Source organism: Dama dama, chromosome 33 (genome assembly GCF_033118175.1).
Source record: "Dama dama isolate Ldn47 chromosome 33, ASM3311817v1, whole genome shotgun sequence".
Lineage (NCBI taxonomy): Eukaryota > Metazoa > Chordata > Mammalia > Artiodactyla > Cervidae > Dama > Dama dama.
Window position 1 is genome coordinate 22632926 of NC_083713.1, and position 16906 is coordinate 22649831.

At 33.9% G+C, this 16906-nt stretch overlaps 1 protein-coding gene across 1 annotated transcript in view; it reads right to left on the reverse strand.

Moving 5' to 3' along the window:
- AGPS (alkylglycerone phosphate synthase) overlaps positions 1–16906 on the reverse strand; it is a 132413-nt gene that overhangs the window by 19941 nt on the left and 95566 nt on the right. Inside the window, exons 15-19 of the mRNA XM_061135521.1 lie at positions 11478–11547; positions 10574–10635; positions 7047–7136; positions 3682–3781; positions 1270–1327 (exon numbers count right to left, since the gene is read on the reverse strand). Coding sequence (XP_060991504.1) covers positions 1270–1327; positions 3682–3781; positions 7047–7136; positions 10574–10635; positions 11478–11547 — 380 coding nt within the window. The remainder of the gene's footprint in view (positions 1–1269; positions 1328–3681; positions 3782–7046; positions 7137–10573; positions 10636–11477; positions 11548–16906) is intronic.

The following is a 16906-nucleotide window of genomic DNA, read 5'->3' on the forward strand; positions in this document are numbered from 1 at the left end:
AAGGTACAAAAAAATCTAAGCACCTTTATGAAATACCTCATGTTTACATTTCCAAAATTAGGTTTAGACCTTTAGATTAATCAAAAGCTTTTAATGCCATTTAAGAGGTTTCTAATATCCAGTTTCTTCCCGTCTTCATTTTCATCATTCTACCATTCACTAGCATCCCCATCAAAAGGCAACAAATAGGAAGAGAAGGGAAAGGACAATTCATTCCCTGTAATGCTTATCAGTCAGCTAAGTTAGAAATTTATTTGTGAAGAGTAAGAAAAACTAGGGGGAATATAATAGAGTAAATCAATACAGTGATGCTGGGAACTATTTTTCTATTTCATTCATCCATATTAGCAATCTTCTTCAGGCCTGACTGAATACAGATTCTCCACACTGAATACAGATTCTCTCTCACTATGTTTTCTATAAAAATTCTTTCAATGTTCTTACACACATGTATGGAGAGCTGGCTGGGGCCAATATTATTCTGGTGCTGGGAGAAACGAAACAGAAGTCCCTACTGAGGATCCTACTTTCCAGTAGAAGGAGATAGCTACTATAATGTTAGATAATGCTAAATGTTACGATGAAAATCAAATAGGAAAAGAGTGATACGGAGAATCCAGAATAGGAGTTGAATTTTTCAAATCAGTGGTCATTTATCTTCATGCACTTCGCTAAAATAAACTACACATATCTATTTTTCTAGGCACCAATTTATATATTAAAAACACTGCTAGTAACATAGATAGACATATCATAATTTTTATTGGTGATATGATCAACTCTCCACTAACTATAATGATCAAAGAGGAACACTATAACAGCATTAAAATCTTGAAAAAAGATTTTTTTCATATCCTATCTTGATTAATCTGCTGAATTTTGAGTGGGCAGAACAGCTCTTCAATATATGGTACAACTGACTTTCAGCTACATTCCAGTAGTGGCTGAAAAACAGTTATGTAGGTTTCTTCCCCCTTTAAGAACTTTTACTATAATGGTCAACTACCTCCCAGGTTGGCTGGGCTATCTTGGGTAACATGAAGTTCCTAAGAACTCAGAAGAAAGACCAGGTCCTGTCATACAGACAGGCTTGTCAAATCAAGCTTCAGCTGGTTACTACAACACCACAGGTGAACTCCGAGACAGACACAAAAACTTCCAAGATAAGACCTTTAGTGCTATCAAATTCCTCATAGTCCCAGCATTTTATCAAACCAAATATTTTAAACAGTAGGAATATCAGAAATTCTACCCCTCAAAAAAGAATACCTCCATGGTGATGTGACAGGCTCCCTCCATTAGCGAGGATTTCTTCTCTAGCAGCTGTCTGTATTTGGAAACAAAACAACAAACAGATCACTTTGAAGTGAAAGAGTAAGACTCAGCTCTCAAAGGAAGCACAAACTTTCTGGGTTAAATAATAAACGGGAAGTCTAATTTTCTTTTCTATTAGGTTAACTGTATTTTAAAAAGCAACTAAAATATGCAGCCTAGCTTTATAAGTTTTTTCCTAGTGAACAGTCACAAATTCTACAATTGTTACTTTAAGATTCTAGAAAAGAAAAAGAAGGAAAATAATGAATTCAGCAGCTTAACTAAATGATTAAAAACAATTTTAAAAAGTTTTGTAACGAGTCACGTCCTACTCTGAAGTAAATATCTCACGATACCAACAAACATATATTGACTGCTTATGGTGTGTCCAGAAAAGTAAAAAGTAATTTACCTGCAATAATTCATTTATTTTCACTAAAGCCATATGGAATAATTACTTTTATTCCTATTTCACAGATAAAGAAAACAAAGTTTAGGTGGTTAAATTACTCACCTAACATCATACAGTGTACACAGACTCAAGATTACTTACAAAACTATCAGGGATTAATGATAAAAGAAACTCTGATGGAGAACATTTGTTAGGTCAGTGTGTGCTCAGTGGCTCAGTTGTCTCCGACTCTTTGAGACCCCAGGGACTGTAGCCCACCAGGCTACTCTATCCATGGGATTCTCTAGGCAAGAATACTGGAGTGGGCTACCATGTCCTCCTCCAAGGCATCTTCCCAACCCAGGGATTGAACCCACACCTCCTGCGTCTCCTGCACTGGTAGGCAGATTCTTTACCACTAGTACCACCTGGGAAGTCCTTGCTTTGGGACAAATAACTTGTCAGGCTTCTGGATATCTAAATGTGTGTGTGTGTTTGGCGGGGTGGAGGGGGGTGGGGGCAGACCCTTGTTTTATCCTCGTAACATGTTAGGCTCTAATTAGTCTCTTTATAAAGCAGGAAGGTTAGAAAGATAAAGAATGGCTGAAGTACAGGGTGAAAAAAGGGTTACATTAACTGGAATTACACTCAATTACTCATGAATGTGTAGCAGATATGAGGTAAAATCCCTACAGTGCCTTGTAACTCTCAGAATTACTTGGATGTGTATAAACCATCAGTTAGGCCACAGTAGAGGAGGCCCTCCCTTCAGGACTGACATCTCATTGCGAAGCAACTTATAAGACCCCTCATCACTTAGCATTTAGGGTTTTTCAAATGAATCATATGTATGCTCACCCTATTCTAAGAGACTGTATCTTCTAACAAATTATTTTAAGTAAAGCAATAATTACTTGAAACCAGGAGCACTTATAGAGAATGACTGGCTCGTGAAAGAAGGAATACTTTCACTTCTGTAGTATTAATACTGTGGGGAAGGGGCCTCTGAGTAGCCAGAGGGCAATACGAAGACACTAAAAGGCTAAAGGGATAGGAGAGGATTCGATCTTTTCAGGATGACAGATTTGCTCATTATTTTGATTGGGGTGATTTCATAGGTGCATACATATGTCAAAACCCATGAAATTGTACACCTCATAGGCTGTTTACTATATTTCAATTATACCTCAGAAAAGCTGGGTTTTGTTTCGGTTTTTAAAAAAGGAGGCCTCAGAGGGAGCCAACCAAACCCTGTCTGTGGTTTGCATCTGAAAGTGTGCCACTGAAAATCATCCTGTGGTACTATCTGGCAGGCAGGATACAGAGTTAATATGAGGACACCTGAGGCTTTAACAAACCCAGGCTCCTCCCACTTCCTCCATACTCTAGTCTGTTTCTTCAACTCTAGGCATTCTTGTCATGAGAAACATTGATTATCAAACAGAGGGCTTGATAACAATTAGAAGCTTGAGGTTATTTAAGAAATGTAATAGAAACTACTAGCAAATGAACCTCAAAGCCTGACATATAACTTTAATTTTTTAATTAAAATCAATTAAAATATAAACTGAAATTACAGCAACATCGACCAAGAGTTTTAGAGTTGCTGACCTCTAAAACTGCTCAGTTTTAGAGCAGTCACCATCTAGAGCTGCGTGGGCTGCCAGAGTGCTATCAATGATCCCTATAGTCTTTATCATTTAATTTAATCAGGTATTATATAAGTAATAATGAATCACAGGCCACAGAATATTAATTATAGAATATTAATTATAGTTTGTGTAGGGAATATACATTTTAGACTTCTAAGTCAGCATTCAATCCAGTGCAAAAATTATGTTTTTCATTTCTATGGGCTATCACCAAGGTAAACTACAAGTTATTAAAGAGAGTCAAACTAAAATCTGGAAGTTGACAGTAAAGTTTATTTAAATAATAAAAGAATATAAGAGCTATATTCATTTATGCAAAATTACCTCAGTTTGTTCAAACACAGCCAGTGGGTCACTGATTCCCCTGTAGTTAAAGGCAAAGTAGAAATAGATACATGCACCTGCATCATAAGTCTGTGTCACCCTAAAAAACAAACAGACAAAAATCCCCCACAAGGCTTTAAGTGAAATCAGATTCAATATCTAGAAACTTAAAGGCAGTATTGTCTGAATGATTTGCTTAATACATAATCTCATTCTCTATCAACCCTCCTACTCCATAGAAGGCAAACAGATTTGCTAGATAAAGGATACCAACAAACTATTTGTATTATTTTCATAACTTTTTTGGTGAGTTTGGACTGTTATCCCAAAAAGTTTTAAAATTTTAAGATGATGTAAATATTTCTCCAATTGGCCTGAAATAAACAAAAATTCCACCTCCTCAGAAAGGAATTTTTTTTTTTTTTTACAAAGTATATTGCAGTTACAGACAGCTCCAAAACAGACCTCGTGGAACTTGGTGATCCCTTACAAGCCTTCTAAACTTCCTCAAAGTTAAGAGAAATAAATAGGACAACTTAAAACTAAGAAACAAGAAAAATGTTCAAATACCAAAAGTGATTGGGTAAAATACAACATCTTCACCAAGTTCACATGAATAAGCTAGTAACGACTTTGAAAACAAAGTGAAAGACACAAAGCCCTAAGACAGCGTCTCTGAAGGGTTTACGCTCTAGACCCCACATGTGAGGATGCTGTACGTATGTTTGCAAAAGATATCAAGAATGTTAGATTAACAAATCATATACATGATATATATTTGGGCTTTGAAAATGCAATTAGGTGAAGCAGTTAAAAGGGAGCTAAGGTAATCATAGTCAGATCTCTGAAAACAATTTACAGAGGTTCCCACAAAGAATTTAATTCAACAGAAGGAGCAAATATAGAGGAAATACTCTTTTTTACTACACAATACAAATAGAATCTAATCTAAAATTTTAATGGCCTTTTAGGCCAAATGTTAGGTGCCTAAGAACAGAAGAAATGTACTGTTTAACAATGCTACTGTCAATTTGCCAGCTGTGTGTTTCTCCTAGTGTTAATTCACACCCATAAAAAAGACCCCTTGAATGTTTACATTTTAAGTACCAGATTTACAAACTTTAAGACAAATTGGAGAACTATGTTAACTACAAGGGCACTATCACTACAAATGACCACGTTTAAAGAATATAGAATGAAATGAGTTTACAGCAATTAGAAAATATGTATCACTCACATGAGAATCATCAATATCAATAAACAGAAAATATAATTAATATTAGTAGAACACTGCCACCTTCCCACAAACCCAGGATCTATATTACACAATTCAGTTTTCAATAGAGAGGTAGGCTTCTAAAATTACACTAAAGCTTGATTGATCAGTATCTCAAACAAAGTAGAAATAACATTTTTTGAAAAACCTTAATTTGGGACCATTTCAGAAAATGACTTAGAACTAAAACCTATTAACAGCTCAATTCTATCACTTAAGACACTTAAATACCAATGTCTTCCAAAATCATCTGAACAAGAGATAGTGTTGCTGCCAAAGTTGTTATATTATTCTTTAATTTCTAAAAAAACAAAAAAAAAGTGCGCTATATACTTTTCGAAGTACTGTACTTATGTTAGACTCACTGGCTAGTAATCTCTTCCCACAAAATTTGTTCAGAAAATTTAGGGTTAGAATTCCAATACACAAAATAATTTTTAAAAGACAGAAATGAAGTAAAATCAGTAAATGCACACTACAGCTGAATTTTTTCCCTTAGAATCTTTGATTTCAATGAAATCTACAACTATTTTAAATTAATTTCAGAATAGCTTTTTAAAAAATGATTTAAAAAGCCCATCTCACACATTCAAATGTTTACACTCAACACAGAATAATCTCGTTAGCCCTTATTAATCAGCCCAAATCAAACTCAACTAAAATTAAACTCTACTTAAATGTTAGTTTAATCAAGTATGTGCTATTAAAACTATATTTAAAACTCCTATTTAGCAAAACACTCAATTAACTTAGACTTTGCACATTCTAAATTTTGGTTTTATAAGATAATCATAGAAGCTAAAGCATTAGGCTTTTATCAGAAAATCCTTAAAAAAAAACAGCCACAGAATAAATTACATATGATCAATTCAGAATATATATATAACAATTCTGTCCACCTGCAGTACAATACATAATGAAGATCCTTAGGCCTTATGAGTACCATTTAAAGAACCTAGATTTAAGTGTTATTACAGAAGGTGTCCTAAAGACAGAATACTTTACTTCCCAGTCACTTTCAGTAAGTAGTAGTTTATCACATGTCTCATAATGGAAGGGGAGATCTCAAGAGATGCTGAACAGGGAAGAAGGGTAAAAGAAGGAAGAAAGGATATCTGTTAAGCTGAGGTTTGACATAACAAAAGAATAAAAAATCCTCAACTCGACAAGAATACACCCTATTATTTTAAATGCTTTAACTTTTACTATTAATAAATGACTTTTGGATTAGTGGGCCTGGTTTGTTCTCAGTTTTATAATACGCGGCCTGACAGACTAGACAGGTAGGCCTCTTATTCTGTGAGTTCACAGAGAAAATTAGTATCAAAAGACTGGACACAAAGTGCCCCTTCTCAAGAAAACATCCTTTGGGTCTGCTGCTATTTAAAAGGACAAGATTATTAGTTAACTGTGATCCAATATGGATCATAACTGTCCCATGTGGAAGACATTAGCCATATGGTCACTGTAAATTTAAATTATTTGAATTAATGAAGTTTAAAATTCAGGTCCACAGTCACACTAGCCACATTGCAACAGCTCAACAGCCACATGCGGCTTGTGGCTACCATACTGGATAGGACAGATACAGAACATTTCCATCATCACAAAAAGACCTATCAGAGAGCAATGAGTTAATCTTCATTTGGGTCTTCTGGCTCCACTCATTCCTACATTCCATACCCAATGATTTAATCAACAACTGACAAAGTGGTTAAAATGCTTTTTCTCTATTAGAGAAAGAGCTATATTGAATGTGTTTGTAATTTACAGTTTCTTGACTACCTATATGAAATGTATAGTTGCAATGAATGAAGAAGTCCAGGAGTTCAGACATTTGACTACCATTGTGCTGTCTGACAGGGCGGAAGGCTCACCTGTGGAAGGGAGTTCTACTTCTGCTGGGCTCAGGACCACTATAAAAATCCTAGTTGCATAGTCCTAATAAGTCACTAACACAGCAAGTGAAGTTTAGGAAAGCCTGCTAAGTGGAACAGACTGAAGCTTTTCCTCGGCTCACAAATTACACTTTTCCATTAATTTTAAAAAGTTTTTTCAGAAGTAGTATAAGAACAACAAAAAAACTCACCTGCATGTAGAAAGAGGAGCAAACTGAACACCTTTCTCTTTGCATTCCCTTGTTATTCTTTCTTTTACATTTCTACAGAGATCTACAACCCTAGAAAACAAGAATGGAATACAATATTAAGTTTTCATGTAAGTTTCAAAAATTCTAATAATTGCTGGTTTATCAGCACATTTCAAGTCAAAAATTCTCTTAAAGTTTTATGTTTATTCCTTCAAGAATGAACAAAAGTCATGATCATTCAAACTGAGCCTTCCATTCAAAAATTCAAGGGAGCAAAGTCCTTCCCCTTTTTGTCACAGGAAAGACAGAAGTCAGAGGAGCATACTCAGGTCTCCTGAAGATAAGTTTCCTACTCCAAGGAAAATCCAATTTTGAAATAAATTTAACTGTAAGATTTTAAAAACTTTTTAAAAAGTTCTAAAGAAAATGTTAATGAAAATTCAATTTGGGTTATGGGAATATCCCAGTTGGTGCTAGAGGTAAAGATTCCACAATGCAGGAGACTCCGGTTTGATCCCTGGGTTGGGAAGAACCCCTGGAGGAGGAAATGTCAACCCACTCCAATATTCTTGCCTGGAAAATTCCATGGAAATAGGAGCCTGATGGGCTACAGTCCATGGGGTCACAAAGAGTCTAACATGACTGACCATGTGCATCCACATGCAAGCACAACCCCCCCGCCCCACATACACACAATCTATTCCCATGTCTAAGAAGTCTTCCTTAATTTAAAAAGAATTTCATTAGTAATCACACATATTATACCAAATGTTCAATAGATTATTTTCAAGCACTAGGCTAAAATCCAGCTCAACAAAGACTTACTGAATACAAACTATGTGTAAAGTTATGCCAGACTATTTAATATTAGAAGTCAATGAAAACAGAAAAGCAAGGCTCAGTTCTTAAAGGGGAGGGAAGACTGGCAATATTTAACAATATTAATCCATTTTTTAATGTGAGTTGTAACATATTTTTATAACCATATATTTTGTTTCATCTGGAAAATAAGACTCAAAGTATACATAAGGCATTTTATCCTCCAATAAATATGGTAGCTACATATTGATGATGATTCTGTGTTTTAAACCTTGGTCTTTAGAACAGAAAAGATGACCAAAAGTTACCTATATTTCCAATAAGAATGAAGAATAATTAAAATATAAATATGAAAAAGGTTGTAGTGTTTTATTAGCATGTCAATTTTATAAATATAGTGTGTAAAAATTCTATAAATTCTGACTTTACAAAACAACACTGAAGTTAAATTCTGCTTTATTTTGTGAGAGCTGAAGGCAGATAAATAAAATCTGCTTAACCTTAATATCTATAGGAGTTAATGTGCATTACAAATTTATAAAGGTAATAAGTTCTTTATTATGACTCTAGAAAATGGAATTTATATACTACTTGAATGAGATACTTTCTAGAAATTATTTGTATGGAAGGAGTTCTGAAAGTATCTTCTCACAAAGCTCATGCAGAGGTCAATACAGTCCATCTGGACCAATCACTACTTATGAGGCAAACATAACTGTGTATACTTTTAAATTCTTACCTGACCTTATTAGCTAATTTAACACTACTGACCATTTCTTCCTTGAAAAAAATTTCCCTTGGCTCCTCTCACAGCACTGGTTTTCCTCCAGATCTTCTAGACTGTATTCCTCAATTTCTTTTGTTAACTCTTATTTGGATGACTTAAATGAATCCTTTGTTTGTACCCCTTAAATGTTGGGGTTCCCTGGAGTTCTTTCTCAGGCCTTCTTTTTTCCTTCATTCATTTATCTGAAAATGTATCTGCTCCTTTGGTTTTAATCACAAATCTCAAACTGGTATCTCTAAAGTCTTCTAATCTCCAACTTGGATCTCTTAAGCAGCTATTTTTATAGGCTACATTCTAACACTATACTGGAGTTCATTCACCAGACTTTATACAGAATATACACTGAGCACCTAACAGGTGCAGTCACTGTGCTAAGGCCACAGAGGAACACATAAAAACTAGTAAGACCAATAATCCTTTAAGAGATTTATGCACAAAAAGGCCAAGCAATCTAATAACGTGTGAGGGTTGAAGACTCCAATCCCATGGTTTGCTGCTAAATATGGTCTCTACCTAGCTAAAGGCTTAAGAGAAAGAAAGTTACTAAATGGTAACAAGTAAATTTTATGTTAGGAATACAGCTGCTTTCTCTTAGTTTTATTTATTAATACTTTAACTGAAGACATTGTTTTAAATGAAAACTAATCAAGTATGTAGCCCTGTATAAAAGAGATATAGTCAGTGAGTTGAAAAAATGTCAGAATATACAAGGAAAGGATAAAGAAAAATGAAGAAAGTGCATGATCAGTTTCCACAGTTGCAAGAGTTTAAAGACAAAACGGAAATCATCAGTTAGCAGGAATTGATGACAAAGAAACTCATAATACTGAAGAAGTAATACTACACTAATCCATTTTCCCCAGTAAGGAAAAGTATTAAAGACTAAAGTGGTCTCTGAGACAACTATGAACAGCTCCCAAACTATATCTGCTGTTCAAAAGTGTCAGATGTGGATGAGGTGATGATTCTTTTTATTTATAAGATTTACTCCCCCTATTGAAATTTAGCATCCAAAACTGAATGCTATGAATAACAGACTGATACTCTAAATTTGACTACTATCTTTCAGTGCATGGAGTATTAGCACCAATACACTGAAGTCAAATAGTAGATGAAGACAATGTAGGAAAGTAAAAAGTTTTCTGGGGGAGGAGAAAAAATGAGGTTAAGGTCGAACAAAGATGTTAAGGTAGGTAACACTTAACAGGTGTGTTCAGTGGGATTTGTTGTATCTTATATGCTTTATTACAGATTTAAAATAATAAATTTTATAAAGAAAAAGTAAAATATACTTAGAATAAAAACGAACTAACAATTTCAAGAATTTCCTATTACTGAATGAGTTAACTCACAGGTCTATTTTTAATAAAACCATTTCACATTTCCCAATCAGCTTTTATTATATTTCCCTAACCAATATTTGTATGTATACATGTATATAATTTTAAAACAGAAATTATACATAGCTTCCTAAAACTGGATTTCTTTCAGAAATCACTTAAATTCAAGCTAAGATCTTGCTTAATAGTACACATACAAATATCAAAAGCTAAATGATATATTACAATAGGAGGTTATATTTTGGGGAGACTTTCTAGAGAACATTTAAGCATATTAACCATTTAAGAATTTAAATCAAAGCTAAGTCAAACCACATCATGACATTTAGTGTTCAATAAAATTCTTTAAAATGTAAATTTTAGTAATACCATCCTTCTATGGGGCAGGACAAATCTAAAATTTCTTAAATGGCTTGCAAATATGATTCTGATGAAGACACTAATTTAAATAAAAGTGACTACCTTCTTTTAATGCTTCTTTACAAAATTTTAGAAGTTTACATATTCACACACAAAGATAAATTACTCCAGCAACTTGTATAGCATATCTTAATAATATCAGGCATTTTGTTTCATTTTACCTGTCCCAAGGAGCAGAAGTCTCAAACGATTCTCCTAATACATAGTATTCCAAACCCAAATCCTGTTAAGACATATACACAAAAATCAAGGAATTATAAAAGATGCAGAAGTCCATGATATTAGTAGTATTTCTTGTTCATTGTTAGTACTTCATGTTTCTAATTTAACCTTCTGGACTCTTTACAATCTACCTCAAAAGAGTATGGGAAATTGGTCCCAAGTCCGAGATACAACGTCCAGGAGGACAGAAACTCTGTCTTGTTTTCCTCTGTGCCCTTGGCACCAGGTGGAGTGCCTGAAACACGGTAGGAATGCAAACATTTGTCTAGTGAATGCAGCTCTATCCAGGAACTGCCTATGTACACGCAGAGAACACTAGCAGGATAGATTTTAGTGGCCTAAATAAATAGCGAATTGACCAATACCAAAAAGTGATTATTAGGATCAAAGGAGCAGGGAGATAGGGAAGTCATGGGCAGAGGGGACTAGAGAAAGGAAAAGATATCTTCTTCAAATCAACTTTTCTTTAAAAATAAACTCAAGAATAGAGTGTTTCTCTTTGTAGTGACTAAATAGATAAAACACCTGGACCCATCTTGGCTAGGAAAATATGTTTTATAGCATATAAAATATATTGCTTATATAATAAGTAACTTATAATACTAAATTTTTTACCCAGAGTACAATTCTGTTCTAATATCAAAACTGGAAAGAGTCATAAGCCACCACAGAAGTGCAAAGGTATGAAAGAAAACTTCATAAAGTAGAAAAATCATAGACTCATGTCCATGTTAAATTACAACAGGTTAAAATTTAAGAAAATAAAGAAAATTTTATTCACTTAAAATAAGAAAATGTATTGTTTGCAAGATAAATTGACAAGGGAAATATGAGATAACTTACTCGAAGGTATGCAATGACATAGGTCAACAAATAACCTCTCTGTCCATTATCTTCTCCAGCTGCCAATCCCCTGTAGTTAAAAAACAAACTGTCAATATATCTCAGATGAACTATTAAAAATAAATAATACTAACGAAACTGATCAATACCTCAAGATAACTGCTTATAAGATTAACAAAGATTACATTACATCTCATTTTAATTTCAATCTCATTTATCATAAAGTTATAAAGTGTGCTATCAAGAGAATAGGCTTGGACAACAAAGGTATTTTTAATATTCAGTTTAGTAATTAATTTCAAACTTTTATAGCCACCAAACTAGTAAACCTGAGTGATATAAACTCAGCCAATTCTATTCAGACTGTAAAAAGAACAGAGACTTAGCCATGAGAAATAAGCTTAAATAATCTTCACAAGGACAAGATACTTAAAATATTATTTTACTAATATTCTAATCTGTATATTCATGTATATAGTCTTATTCATATATAAAGATTTGTAATGAATGACTACTATCTTCTAACACCAAGATGTTTCTTGAATACTTGACATAAAGCATCTGGAATATTAGACACGGTATTTACTTTATGGGACTTATCATTTAAAAGACAGACAAAACATACTTATACAGATATATTAAAATTTAAGAAGCATCATACAGATCCATTTCAACTGGAAAGTAATTTTATACATAGAAGATGTATTTGGTGATCTAGTTAGAATTAATCCCATATAATGTATATTTCAGTCCAAGTATTCTATTTTGTTAAAGTCATTCTAATTTTAAAAGACTAGGAATGACTGATTTCCACTACCTTCAATAGAGAGTCTTTGATTTTGCTTTTTTCCACCACCAGGCAGAAGTTAAAATTTAAGTAGTTTTAGTCAACTAAATAAAACTTACCCCAAACTCTCAAAGCACCCACTAAAAATCCCTCAATAAAAATAAAGGGAAAAATATCTTTTCTTGTGGCTTTCTTGGGCCATGATTGAGGGTTAACTTTTATGTCTCTCTTCTCAATACACTAGGAGATTCCCTGATAGCTCAGACGATCAAGAATCCACCTGCAATGCAGGAGACCTGGATTCGATTCCTGGGTTGGGAAGACACCCTGGAGAAGGAATGGCTTTGCCTGGAGAATTCCATGGACAGAGGAGCCTGGAGAGCTACAGTCCATGGGGTCATAAAGAGTCCGACATGACCGAGCGATCAAGCACATATGCCTCCAGGAGATCTTCCCGACCTAGGGATCAAACCCACATCTCCTGAGGAAATACTGCAAGGCAACTTTAAGCTAGGATATATTGCCTAGATCAGATATGCCAGTATTATAATTGGATACACATAAATTAGTATCATCCAGAAGGAGTAGTAAAGACTTAATAGGACCCTTCCTTTGTATAAACCCTTCCTTTGTAAGTCTGAAGGGAATTGGGGTAGTGGGTTTGGACGCGTACACATGGGGTATAAAAGATTTTCACAAATGCTGGTCGGGGTCCTTGGCTAAGAGGAGACTCTGCCTTGGGCCCGCCGGTGTAATAAACTGCACTCCACTAAAAAAAAAAAAAAGACTTAATAGGAACACCTCTAGTCTAGAACTACATGGGAACAGGGTATAATGAAATGAAGGGGAGGTGTTTATTAGTAGCATGTTGATGAGCAAGGAAAACAACTTACATCAAGCAGCTGAGATTGAAAAGTAAGGAGAAACAGAAGACTGTTCTGGGTTAGATGTGTATGGATATGAGGTTGGGGTAGGGTGTCAAATAAAGTTCCAAAACAAAAAGGAAATTAGTCAGAAAAATGCTGTGGCAAGTGCTTGGGAAAAAACAGATGAACCCAGAGAAGGAAATGGCAACCCACTCCAGTATTCTTGGCTGGAAAACCCCACGGAAAGAGGAGCCGGGCAGGCTACAGTCCATGGAGTTGCAAAGAGCTGGACATGATTGAGCAACTAACACTTGAACAGTGTAGCATATGTAACCAGGATCAAAAGAAATACAGAAGTAGATACCAATACATCTGTAAACTTACTACATGATAGTTTCGACAACAAAAATCATTGGCAAAGAGAAAGATTAAGTGCTCCTTAGAAATTCACTCATTGAAATGATAATGATGGTAGCCTTTAAAGAGCAGATTTTTAAGTGATTACTACTTTTTCTCTGCAATTTTCTCTGTTCATTTTTTAAACAATAAGCATATTTAAAATATCATGAAGTTATCAAAATTGTGGGGAAAATAATAGGATAAACAATATTCAAAATGTATATACATTTAATAAAATCATGACAAATTAAATTAAAAAAATAAAATAAAAACAGACGAACCCATACCTCAGGTAGATATGAATTGGAGTCAGACACTGACTCCAGGAGAGGAAAAACCCTATTGACAGAAGAAACAGACACAGTTCACGTAGAGGAGAGTGAAGACTAGGAAAGGGTCTAAGAGACCGTTGCTGGGAATCTTTGAGAAGCTGCATTCTGAGTATGTACTTGGTGAGAAGTAAGAGGTGTAAATAGTTAGCAGACCTGTCTATCATTTTAATATCTGGCCTACTGATATACAATATAGCATCTATATATATCAGGATGAGAAAGAGTTCAACTTTGCAGTCCCAGGTCAAAGCTATTTTTCTTTAGATCCTCTTCTAAATCTGATAAAGGGAAAAAAGAATCTGCTTCACTTGGAATCTAGTACAACAAACTACAGAAATAGGCATTTTTTTTTTTTTTAATCTAAAGCAGGAAAAAACTAGATATCCATTCTAAACCCATAAACCCCTGCAAAGAAAAGCTGTTCTGGCTTTGCTTTTCTGAATCACAGGTTTCCCTGCAAATTTAGCTTTTTGGAAGCTCTATTTTTTTTTTAAAGGCTTTCAGAATTACTTTAAGGTACTTAAAGTATCTTACCAGCCAGAATTACTTTAAGATACAATATGTAAATCATAGTAGGGCTTAGATTAAATGCTTATAACTTGCAACTTTTGCAGCCATTTCAAAAAACTATACTTAATTTCAACTGCCTTATGTTATCCATCCCCTATTTCTTACCCTTCTACCACAAATTTTAAATATCAATTAACATGATTCTTAAACAAATTTAAAGCTGTTTCATGAAGAAGGACTAGGAAGACTATTGAAAGAGGAGTGAGACAATTTTTTAATATAAAAGAGCCATGTGGTGAACCTAATCACTCACGTTAAATTATGTCAAACAACTTAAGCACTTTAAAAGTAACAATTTAAGTCTAACCCCTTAAAAACAGTAATATATTACCTTAAGTTCTATGCTAAATATCAACACATCTGTCACGGTTGGTGACAGGCAATGTTTATTCTGCTTAGTTCTTAGAGAATTTAAAATATGTCACCAGCAAACATAGATAAACAACCAGAGTATGATTATTCAACATTTGCTATTATATTCTGTTGGATCATATGTGTTCAAAGGTATTTAACAGTGTTTGGGTGGGAGTGGAAAGCAAAAAGGTAAACTGCTAAGATAATACACAAGAAAAGTTCTCAACTGTGGTGGAGACAGAGGATAAGACAAAAGAACAGAAAACAAAGTATAGATTAACAAAGCCCTAATTCGAAATAAAATACATAAGCTAAACTAACTTATTAAAACTTCATTAGAGAGAAACTTAGTGATGCTTTCCTTCAGCTAATCATGTAGGAGAAATGATTGAGGAATAAGAGTTGCCAGGGTAGCATCTTAAATAAAAATATCCTTGAATCTTCAGTGGCTGAAACAAAGAACTAGTGCCTAGAGAAAACTAGGGAAAAACCAGGACTTCTACTAGAAAACCACATGAAGATATCAGTATCAAAAAATCAAAAGAGCCCTAAGTAATCTGCCTAGAGATAGCATGGAGTTGTTCAACACAGACTTCTTCATCTAAATGAAGGGCACCAGATGAAAGTATACTACAAAACTAATTACAAAACATAATTAAGAAGTCACAAATAATAGCAAAGAAAAAACTACACTCCAAGCAGGGTCTAAGTTTTTAATGCTTTACCATTGCTTTAAATAGATATCTCATTTTCTATAATCTATTTTTAATGGATGAATCTGATACAAATTTTTTTTAGTATAAACAAATTGCTGGAATTAAATCAGTAGTCCTGGGTCTCACTATCAGTATCTAAAGAGAGCATAATCATCTTAAGATTCACTCTTACTTTTAAGTTGTAAGTTGGCTGATGTTATATGAGAAAAACAAAACTGGCATTACATGAAAAGGCAGTTCACCACAGCTGGTAGTTCAAATTAAATAAAACTGACAAAACGGTTTAGATAAATACCTAAAGATTAAAACACACTGTTTTAAAAACAGGGCAACATAGTAATCAGGCATAAATAAAGTAGAATAAAAGATGTCAGGGGAAAATAAAGTATTCTGGTTTCACTAATCCTTTCAGCAAATATTTAATCAAGCATATAGTATATATACCAGGCATCAATGGTGATGCCCCAAGAGACAGGTCATGCCCTATAAAAATTATGTGTGCATTAGGACGAAAAGGTCTTTTGTCACCATCCTATACCCAGTCTAACAGGAAATGTGCCACATAACTAGTAATGATTTGCTGGCTACTCTGAACTGAGATTATAATTATAGATTCTACAAAGTGCAATTTGTGTGTGTCCGCACAGAGGTGGGGGTGGGAAATAGCAAGGTGAATGTAAGCAAATTTAACCTTACAAACAATGATTAAAACATTAAAGCATCCATTTCCCTAAAAATGACTCTGGAAATTTTTTGAAATCCCAAATAAATATTTAAATATATAAAGAAATAAATTTTTAAAGTTTCAATGTCTAATATTTAAGACTAAGTAGATATATAATATTTAATTTATAAATAAAAGGTTTTCATTTGAATCTCCTTAATTGTTTCTCGCTAATATCATGGGTTTAAAGAAAAAAGTTTTCAAATCAAATTGCATATGTACTCCACATAACTTGGAAACTAAAAAAAATATGTACACGTACATTTCAAAAAATTTCAGAGTTAACCTGATATCCAAGCCAACCAATCATTAAATGAATCTTTATAGTACTCTTAATTAATTTGGTTAAAACATCAATAGTTCCCAAAAAGTACTAAGGAGAAGAAAAAGTGAAAGATTAATGAATTTCAGCTTTTACTAAAAAAAGTATAATTCCACTAGCCAATTTTAGAAGAGGACAAAAATAAAACTGGAAGATTATTTGGTAATAATCAAGCACAACTCAAAGGTAAACTAAAAATTAAGCCCAAGATCTTTTTCTCTCTAAGAATACTACACTTTAATACTAAGTTCAGAAAACCCTAAAGACAAAGGACTGAATATTATACGAGGAAAGCACATAAAAGCGGAGCATTCTAAGACACACGGCTCCAAATTAAGTGTTCATTTGTTCTCATAAAG